The 11441-nt window shown below is 34.0% G+C and overlaps 1 protein-coding gene across 1 annotated transcript in view; it reads right to left on the bottom strand.

Moving 5' to 3' along the window:
* Nucleotides 1-794: 794 nt before the first annotated feature.
* Nucleotides 795-11441, bottom strand: part of LOC120514511 (opioid growth factor receptor-like protein 1) — a 30179-nt gene continuing 19532 nt past the window's right edge. Inside the window, exons 5-7 of the mRNA XM_039734923.1 lie at nucleotides 10869-10935; nucleotides 10363-10511; nucleotides 795-2877 (exon numbers count right to left, since the gene is read on the bottom strand). Of these exons, the coding sequence (XP_039590857.1) occupies nucleotides 1671-2877; nucleotides 10363-10511; nucleotides 10869-10935 (1423 nt within the window). The 3' untranslated portion in view covers nucleotides 795-1670. The remainder of the gene's footprint in view (nucleotides 2878-10362; nucleotides 10512-10868; nucleotides 10936-11441) is intronic.

Genomic DNA, 11441 nt, shown 5'->3' with positions numbered 1-11441 from the left:
CTTGGAGCCTGTGACAACACAAACACGATTCAACTTGTATGAAAAAGACAGCCAAGTTTTTTCAGACGATATTGCTGTCCCAGCATTCAGAGAAGATATCTAGGAAGGAGCCCTACCCAATACTAAAAAAAACACATCATTTTCAGACAAAAATTATAATTTTAAGATGTAAAAATCTATTTCAGCTTTCAGACTCAAAAACATAGTCACCTAAAATGAAGTTTTCTCCAAGTTTTGCACATCACAGAATCAGAATCTAAAATTATAGCATTTGTAAATTTTTGGCCAACTCACCAAACTCTTCATTTAAATTAAAGTTAGAAAGGCAGGCAAAAAGATACTCTTTGATCCTGAACTAGAATACACTGCCTTGTGTTGTTACCAGACTTATGACATTGTTGTTATACTGCAAATTTACCTTGCAGGATTTATCTACAGTACACTTTTTTAAAACCAAGTGTTCATACATACAATGAAAAGATGAAATAAGTTATGTCTGAATATTAACCAACTGTAAACAGCTAATTGTCATTATTAGAAACAATGACATTTATTGGAAAGTTTAAAGCAACAATGCATTAAAATACAGATGTAGTCTGTAAAACTAACAAGAGATGCTAGTAATTCAGAAGGCAGGATTAAAAATCTTCAGGTTTGCGTTTTGCTGTTAACATCAAATTTCATCTTAGGTGATTACCATCAACATTTTACAAATTAATCAAAATAATTCAAACTGTGATTTATTTTTCATAAAACCACAGGGTTTTACGTTATAGAAAGTGGAAACATTCGAGTTCATTCAAGTCTTTATTCGAAGTGAAATTTGCTGCACTATAGTGGAGCCTTACATGACACAAATGGCTTTAGCAGAAAGTGTGTAAATGCTGGACTTAAAAGAGAATAGGAAGTGGGGGACCCCACAACCCTTATAACAGAAGATAAAACGGCATAAATGGGAAATGCTCATTTTGATTTTCCAGACCAAGTAAGCCATTGGATGTTGGGATTTTGAAATTGCAGGCAATCCATATAAACTCGCCATCAATAGACATATAAACTCGCCATCAATAGACAGACATAAGATGGGGACTATATGATTTATTATTAAAGATTTTGTTCAGGCAATATAAGGCCTCATTAATGTATCAAATTCAAAATATATTTAGGTGATAATTTGTCTTCACTATAATTCTTTAGGCTGGAACTGATATTTTTCTTCTATTGAAATACATCAAGGGCTCAAATAAACAAAAAAATCACTTGCTTATCAAAGTCTCTTTCGTACTTTGGGATTAACCTACATTTAATTGAAAACATTTGTTCTGGTTATTGCTTAGGCTTCAAGTTTTCACAAGTCTCAATGTCTAAATTCTGAAATTAGTACTCTGAATTAAGTTCAACTATATGTAATTTCATCGCTTCTGGAACACAAAATTTCACATTTTTCCCCCATAGCTGACAAACATTCTAGCCAGAAACATCTTTCCATACTTTGCAACAAAAAAAAAAATGGTGTAGGTCATGAAATGTCCCTCAAAGGTTTTGAATTAAACAAAGAATTCATTGTAGACTTTGGACGAGAAAGCCCCATACTACAATAAAACTTTTTTATACATCAATATTTAATTACTTTGAACTTTCTTTACTGCAATTAAGTTTTATTCACAAGATCATTCCTCCATTTCACAGTCTTTAGAATCTTCTATCATGGCTGACTCAGAATCAACTATTTCCATGTCAGATGATTCATTAATTTGATCTTGGGATTTACTTTGTTCTTCAGAAGGAGGCTGCATTTCAGAATCATTTATAACTTGTGAAACATTTGATGACAAGTTACTAGAAATGCCACAATTATTTATTTCTTCCACAATAGGAACTTTGATACTACTGCTCATTTCTTCATCCACAGACATTCCAATGTCATCCGAATCTGTTGACATTGGTTTTTCTTCATGTTGTACTGTGTCTTTTGCCAACTGAGTTAATGGATCACTTTCATTCATTTTTAGTGAACAGTTGGCATCTAACTGGGACAAGGAGACATTTGTAGGATCTTGGTTCTCCTTATGCTCAACTCTGCTCTGCTTTTCACAGAAAGTGGCTTCATCGTCTGCCTGGTTGGTGTTTGCATTCTGATAAGTGTCATTTTTATCTGTTTCACTTGGACAATGTTGCTCATCTTGGGCACCAGTTTCTTGCTCATCTTGGCCTCCAGTTTCGTTTTCTTCATTTTTGTTTTCTATAGTTTCAATGGCAATATTTAATGTATCATGTATTGCATTACTTCCATCTATTTTATCTGGCTTATTTCCTCCCCCATTTTGTTCTTCACAGCCATTTGGCAATAATCCATTATTTTTACATTCTTCTTCTTTGCAGTTTTCAGAAGGTGTATCTTTATTAGCTAAGATCATATTTCTTGATTCTTTTTCACATTTTAATTTAACTTGACTCTCAGGTTCTTCAGATGGATTACTGTCAATTGACGATCCAATAGCTTCTTCAACATGTGATTCAGACTGTTGTGCTCCCTTCAAGTTGCTAGTTCGTGCAGAGTACGTACCATCACTACCATGTTCTTTTTTCTTTCGAAGATCTTCTTTAAGTCTCTTCTGAATTTTACGGGGACACCAAACAAATTGATCCTTGGGTTCAAAGTACTGGTAGGCAAATTCAATCAGTCCCCTTCTGGCGGACCTATCTCTAACAGAAAATATAAAATAGTCTAAGACACTGTTCTTCATATTTCTCAGTTGCTTGGAAACTAAGACTTCTTTTAAGAAAAACTTCACTAGTGGCACTTGATAGTGTTCAAAGCCCAACTCTCCAAGACATTTCAGTATGCGGGATATTCTTAGGTTATTGTGGGGATTTCTGGCAAAGGAAAAAAATAAACAACAAATTAAACAATCATGTTGATATACATAAAAGTGTATTAAATGTTAAGAAACAAAACACCATACATATTTAGGATTACATACAGTAGACATTTGCAATTCTCTGTGACCCAGCACTGGATTAAGTGGGTTTCAAAACTGATAGATGGATGGATAATTTCCAGCATATAGCTGCTGCCTTTCAAGACAAAAAGTATAAGTGTAAATTAAAATGACAAAATGTGTCATTCATTTTATGGGTTAGGCTTTGCAAAAATGGAAAACCAAATTTACTTGCAATATTAGAGTGAAGATATTAAGGAGTCACCTTTTTTGCTTAAAAATGGAAGAACCGCTTCACTCTGATCTATTATTTTATTTGTAAATGTTAAATTCTGTTAAAACACTGAGTAATATAAAATATCTAAAATGGTAGCCAAATTGTTGACATTGTCAGAAATGCTCCACTTCAATTTTTGTGCTTTAATTTCCTTAATCTTCTAATTATAATACATTGCCAAAAGGTATTAACACCAGATAAGTCCATCTCTGTGTATTCTGATTCACCTTTACTAGCTTAGCTCCTTTACTAGGAATATTTACAATAAGCCAGTCTGCATGATGTCACAATACCAGAATTTCTATATTTGGTACCAGTACCAATGAAATATGATGATACTCAACACCTATTCATCACCATGACAAAAGCAGAAACCCCAATCAATGGCTTTTAATTAAAGTACCAGTTATTCAAATAAACAATATTGTTCCTATTAAAATATATAAATCTTAACTGTAACAACAGCTTTAAAATGCTAGTATATCCATCAAGCAATCTCCCCGCTATCATTTAAACACTCAAGTATTAGCATTCATAAATACCAAAATACAATGGAGGGCTTGAATTTTAATGTGCTTCAGAGATGGCGCATCCCACAGTGCAAGGATAAATGGGGTTTATAAAGAATGATATATCGTGAACTACCTCATTTATCTTAGCAAATGCACATTCAAAATTTATTCCTGGTCATTTTTAGTTTAGTTGAATTTTAATATTTAGTGCATACACACACACACACACACACACACACACACACACACATATATATATATATATATATATATATATACATATATATACATATATATACATATATACACATATATATATACATATATACACATATATATATACATACATACATATATATACACACACACATGCACACATACACACAACAGTACATAAAGTATAGTATGTACTGTTGAATTAGTGAATTACAAGATAGTTCCATTCAAACAAACTCTTTAATACTGGTTTTGTAACATGTTTTTAAAGTCTAGTTTGACAGCTAAACCAATCAGTTAGGTTTTCAATGTTTTCTATTGTAATATTTATATTTGCATCATTAGCTGGTTAAAAATATCAATAAAAAGAGTAACATTTAAAGGATTAGTCAAATTAATCCACATTTCAAATGCAAGTCACTCATGGTGCTTTAATTTTCCAAATCAGTTCTTTTTTTAACATCTGTTCTTAATCTTTGTGTGTGAAATCAAACTTGTCAGTTTTACATTAATCCTTAAATTTAGAACTCATGTATAACAGCCTTTGATTCGTATTTTCAAGGTTTCTTGCATCATTAACCACACTTTGTTATTGATTATGCCTGTGTGCAAATCCAGAACTTGGAAATTATTTGGCACTCAGTTAATTTATCATTGTGACACGGCATGATATTCTTCTACTTACCATTTAAATATATGTTGAGTAGTTTTACTTATGGGTTAAACTAATGAAAATACTAATGAGTTTGCCTTCAAAAGTCAAATGAATATCACAAATTCAGTGTTTGCAGATTCAGATTTAGCAATTAAGTATGCTGTTTTGAATTTTTTGGCGATTATGCATCACTGTTAACACAATACATGGGAGATTTGCCTTGTCTTTCAAAGCATTGAAATGCTAAAAAAAAAAAAAAAAGGAGCAATTCGTGCCATCACCAATGTAGACAAACCAAATAGCCACTTTGTTTGAATGTCTGTATAGCAACACCCTTCAGTCCTATTTGCGTAACTTTGGAAGCATGCGAATTGCAACTCAGCCCGATGCTAAACTATATACACTGGTTAGAAAACTGACAGATGCTTGGGCAGACGGACATCTGCAGAAGTGCTCAATACAATCACAGAATTGATGTGGGCTGTGAAAATAGTGCTAAAAACGTTAGTCCCGAACTTCACTCGGGCAACTGCATAGACGCGTCTCGCGCAAGTGTTAGACCTGTGGATTACTCCGGCTGTAAAATTTGCAATAGAGTTAATGCCAATCATTGCTCAGGAAATGATATACGCGTGTGTCTTGAGTAAGCAACAGGCTTGAGTGTTACCTCGGCAATGGTGCAGACTCGTCTTCTCAAAGCCTCATAATGTCTTGTAAGGAACTTTTTTCAGCAGCCCAGGTATTGCAAGCTCTTGACAGTGATATGAGCAGTGATGATGAAGTGAATCTGTCCTTCAGGGAGTGAAACTGAAACGGACAGTGAAATCAGAAGTGATTCTGATGAATCTGAAAGTGACGCTCATGTCAATTGCACATGTGCAGTTCAAAAGCTGATCAATCTGCAAAGAAAATCTGCAAGGAATCATGCTACTATTGTCTCAACTGTGACAATGGATTGTGTATTTCACTGTATTTCAAGATACTGTATACCACACAAACCACACACTTTGACAGTATGCACGGGATTATCATTAGTTTTTAAAATATCATCATTATTATTATTCATTTTTATTATTATTATTTGCATCATTATTATACCTTCTGCACTACTACCTTTGTACTTTTAGTGTTTTGCATGTTTAGCAGTAGAAAGATGAAATTTAATAAAAAATGTCAATGCCTTTTACATGTTTTGTCAAGAAAAAATGTAACGCTAAGGAGTGGTGCCTCATACTTCAAATGATTCTAACTTTGAACTTTTCAATGTTCAACTGATAAATTTAAGTTAAATTTGATGGAGCGGAATGAAAACAATGCAGCAACAGACGGCGCTTATGTAGCAAGCGTAAATGTCCTCTGTTGTGCTCCCAAGTCATCTATTGCTGTCACAGTGAAAGCATCTCTTGTGTTATGCTTGTGTGTTTTCAGTGCTTTTTTCCCTTTATTTTTGGTGTGTATGGAGATTATATAACCCCTATCTATTAACCATGGCATCCAAGAAGAGTGTGGAAGCAACAAAGCCTAAGAGGAAGGTTATAGTATTGACGATTAAGGTGAAAAAATAAATTATCGCAGAGTATGCTTATGGAAGGTGATCTCCCTTCGAAACAATAACCTTTCTCTTCCTCCCCACCAGCCACATGGGACATCAGCACTCCTCCCTAAGGTAGAGTAAATGGAATTTTCATTTTGTTTTTATACAGTATTTACATTTTTTGATTATTGTTTTCATGTTTTAATTTCTTATTTAGAATTTATAAATAAATGCATTCTCATTTATTCTTATTTAATTGTGTTATTTTACTTTAAATTATGGGTATATTCTTTTTAAGTTCATGGGTATTTTTTAGTGTCTAGGAACTGATTAATTCACTTTCCTTTATTTCTAATGGGGAAAATGGATTCAGACTTTCAATTCAGAGTTCAAATGGTCTCCTGCAAAGAATTAAGTTTGAAGTATGAGGCACCACTGTAATTGTCTTATTGCATTTTTAAAATTTTAAAGCTGAATCACATCTCACAATTCTTAAAACATATTCATTCATTTTTCCTAACTGGCTCAGTCAAATCTGAAAAAGTCATCTCATCATCTAAAATTACTTTTCTTGGTGGGAGTTACTGTGGCAGCCAAGACCAAGGAGGTCAGCCCAGATGTCCCTATTTCCAACTACAGATTCCAACTCTTTATGGGAAATTCCCAGTTGCTTAGTCTTTAGACTCAACTCCCACCACTCCAATCCTCTTGTTGATCTCATTTTCCCCATCTTCCTTAACTCATGAACAAGATCGTGCGATACCTGGATTCCTGCAGTTGGCACCCCACCACCTACCTCCACCCCCTCACCTGGAGTGAACAAAACATTCTTATCCCAAGAGAGAAGCATAACCTCAAACTTGGAGGTGCTGATTCTGAAACCTCTTGTTGTCAATGCTAGATGGCTTGCCACACCGCTATTGCCCACTAAGATTCATGGAGTTGTCACTTTATCAGGCACTAAAAACCTTTCAACCACACTTCCATGCAGCTTCTTCCACTACCCAGTCTTAGCAAGATGTGAATGGAGCTCTTTCAGACAGGACAATTGAACTTAACTTAACCATGGTCCATGGATAAGATCCAGAACAGCTGAACTACCCACAAGGAGCTCTCAGACTGGCCCAGTACATATCCTAGGCTTCAGACAAAATTCATCTTTAAATGTGTGGTTGGGTGCTCAGCAGCTCTCTTTACATAAAGTTACATTAATTTTTTTAACAATGATAAGGAATAACAAGTACTTTGTAGAAATACCCTTTTTCACTTAAAGCCCAGATGATAAACTGAAGAAAAAAAAAACTGATTAGAAAGGTTGCAGATTCTGTCAAAGTCAATATATGCTTATAAAATTTGAGTATTTATATGGAAAACCTGTAGCTCCAACTAAATAAAAACAACAACAAAAAACAGTACTTAACTTAAACTTAACTTTAACTTAAAGACAAATACACTACTTTTAAAACTAAGGATTGTACTTCAGCAGTGACAGATGGTTTACTTATGCAATACCATGTGACAGTCACAGTGCCCTTTGCTTCTGATAAATGGCAACTGAGAGATCTTAAGCCTGTAAGAAAAGCATGTGGTAAGGAATGCAGCAGCAAGAACATTGAACATTAAATATGGGAGGTTGTGTAGGCCATAACTGCCAACATTGCCCAATGTTAAGATGAAGGAATGAAGATGATGACACGTTAAATCTATAAACAATGTAAGGCACACACTTAAAACTGGCCATTCAAAAGGGACTTGGTGTTAGAATGATACAAATTTATCTTATCATACAGCAGTATCTTTGTGCAATTATCCATTAACCAGTCCTTCTAAGAGGATAAACTATAACTGTACTTGTTTGGACTAAAAACAAAAAAAGACTAAAGATGACTATTAGATGAAATAACAAATTAACATGAATTAACACGCATAATAGCAGAAAGAAACACTGGTTACTGTAACAAAGGAAACATGCTTTCTGAAGTAATAGACTCCACCAGCACATGTCAGAGCAGTATTAAAACCAATGATATTAGAAACCAAAGGATTATAATAATAATAAATTTTATTTATATAGCACCTTTCCCATGCTATCCGCTGGCAAATATCTACCAGTTTTAGCTATACTACTACTACTACTAAAGACCCTATAAACCTATATTACTGCAGTGGGAAATGCTTACTTTAAAAAATATATACTGTACTAGGGGGCTTTGCCCCCTGTTCACTCGCCAACCCCCTGGGCCTGCGCTATGCACCAGCCACTTCACGTCTCTGCCACTCGCATATGTGGACTTCACTTTTACCAAAGAACAAATCTTTTAATTCTCACAGATACGCCTCCTCATTGGGAAGAAACATTACTTTTCCCTGATGGAAACACGAATTAGACGATCTACAAATCTCCGGCTTAAAGTTTAAATCAGAACAATATATTCAATCTCTTTTCACTGTTACATTATTTCACCGAGTAGTAATTTCCGTTTGTTTGTGCTAATGCGATCTTTACTATCATTTTTTTGAGACTTTCGAATTTAAGTACTTTCATTATCTGTAACCTGCTCTGCATGTGTATAGCTCCAACGTTTTATGAATTCTTTATGACAATATACTTTGTTATCCACTCTTTTTTTTTTTATTTCCGGTCCCGTGCATGGTTACATCTCTTGGCACAAGGTCTCGTCTTACAGAAAATGAAAGTATCTCTCTGAAAAAGTCACGTCTCTTCCCAGGCTAAAAATTCTCGTCTAGTCCTAGGATTTTTTTTATTATAATAGAGAGATATGACTGATGGAACTAGAGCGAGGCTGAGACAGCAATATCGCAGCTTCTGAGAATACATACTATAGAAAAAAGCAAGTTGTCTTATTCACACTTGACTCACTTGATCAATTTTTAAGGAATGCCATGAAAAACAGATGTGAACAAAATTAAAGGAAACAAAACACACATGTGATATGGTAAATGTAACAGAAAGCCACAGGGAAAACAACACCGAAAGAAAAATAGTTTTGACCATAATGGTTGCTTGGATGAAAATAGGAAGACAATGTGTGGGAATTCCAGGAAGATATTTTGCAGAATATGGCAGACTGAAGTCTCAGCCTATTTGCTGAAACAACTCTCTGTTGTGGTGGAAAAAGCAGGGAACTGTGATCTACCTGTAACTTGTACAATGTAACACAAAAACAGTTACTGGATCTTTTGTCAAGTCTGGAACATACTTTCTAATAACTGCAAAATTCTTAATAGGAAACACTTAGTGCTGGGTAACTGAGAATTAAGAGTAGGTTTGTATTCTAGAGTAACAGTACAGTAGCAATTATAATCTAATAGTCTTTAAATAGTAGTATTATATGAATAATAATTATATTTTTTGGTTAATTAATTCTGTGTCAGTAATGAGACATATCACATTTATTCAACATGTTTTGGTGGTATAACAGCACTGAACCACATCACAGGTATGAATATGAAGGTAAATTAATAATTTCCTTGCTCATGTCAATATTCATATTATGAGGTCAGAAAAACTTTGTGGTTAATACTCCGGGACTATTTTATTTTTCTGATTTCTGCATTTTTTTTACATTAATCAAAAGCAAAGTAGTCCTTATGACCACTCAGCCCCAATCCTTGTTTATTCTGCTATAAATGACCTCTTAGACACGGGTTATAGCACATTATATGAGCAAAACAATGCACAAAGCAAAACTGATAACTTAACTTATCCTACTGTACAGAATAATATAGGCAATTAACTTATGGTAAACTAATACATTCAAAGTATATATAAATTTACATGGTTTTTAAAAGAATGAACGTACTGAGCTTAGGAAACACTTTTGCATACCATTTATTGCAGCTAAATTCCTACTTCTAAGTCTGGAGTTCAAATTCTGGCTTAGGTGGTATCTGTGTTGAGTTTGCACTTTCTCCCTGGATATATTTATTCAGGTTCCCCCACACATCCTAAATACATGTTAATTGATTGACAATTCTAATTTTCCAGTATGAGTGACAGAACAAGCATGAATATGACACCCTTTTATTTTTTTAAACTTAAGTTTAAGCTAAGATAAGTATTAATCAGCATTTAAGAATTTAGTCTCAGCAAAATGCAGCAGATATGGGAGAATGCAAGGAGAGAGAAACATTTAATCGAGAACACTATTAATGTTCTTTTCATAAAATATGACTTCTCTTAAGATTCTGACTTTTGTACTGACCGGTCTAAGTTGGTAAATCTTTCTTCCCAGTTCTCGGCTCTGCACACATCTCCTGCTTTTTCATCTTCCAGCTTTATACCATAGAAGCCTAACATCATTTTATATGATGCAAGTAATCTTTTCTTTGCTTCTTCACACTGTTTAAACTCCTGACAATAAAATAAGGATGTGTTAAACCAATGACTGTCCTCATTCCCATACTATAAATAGCAATTTTTTCACTTTTGAGCCAAACAGTAACAGCAACACAGACAAAGCCAGAAATGAAGAATACATAAAGGTATATAAATTATATCAAGAAAGAAAAACAGAGAAGAAGGGCAGGCAGATGTTGAGCATACAAGAATATAATAAATCTATATAAAAGTAGAATACAGGTAAAGACAAGCAAGGGCAAAAATATCACTAGGCATTGCCAAAATCTATATACATTAACCATTCTTTCACTTTAGGAATATTTGTTTTTTAAATGCTTAATTCAAATTTAGCACACTGATTCCACCCACCTTAATTTCCTTTTTCGACAATTCATGTGCCATGTAATTCATTCCAGGTTCTCGTAAAGGAAAAAGCCTATACAAAATGAAGATAGGGAGCATAGGAAATTATTTCCAAGTATATAGGTATATCTAAGAAAAACTGAACTATAGACTCCATACAGCTGTTTAGATAAATACATTTTTCATATCAGGCATAACTCGTTTTAAAATGAAGCAACACATTTCGATTCCTCTTTAGTTGCAAATATAACATAAGGATCTGAAGACAGGGCAAACACAAAGGTGTATCAGTAGTATTTGATTTGCATGCTGGAGTTGAAATATGCCAAGAAAGCAAATTAATTCAGTAGGTTACAGAATTTGTGCATTTAACCAGTCAAGAAGGTATGTGTAAAAGTTATAAAGTCCATACAACAATCACAAGCTGGGCTTTAAATGTAGTAATATTCTTGTTAGTCACAGACTATAAATAAACACTGGTAATCCAAGACTGTCAGTAACATCTAATTACAAAAGTATGGTATTGAGGTTAAAAGTATGAGTCTTCTTATTTCCACTATCACCAGCTATGCTCCAAAT

This window comes from Polypterus senegalus, chromosome 14 (genome assembly GCF_016835505.1).
Source record: "Polypterus senegalus isolate Bchr_013 chromosome 14, ASM1683550v1, whole genome shotgun sequence".
Lineage (NCBI taxonomy): Eukaryota > Metazoa > Chordata > Cladistia > Polypteriformes > Polypteridae > Polypterus > Polypterus senegalus.
This window is presented reverse-complemented; position numbering and strand designations above follow the sequence as displayed.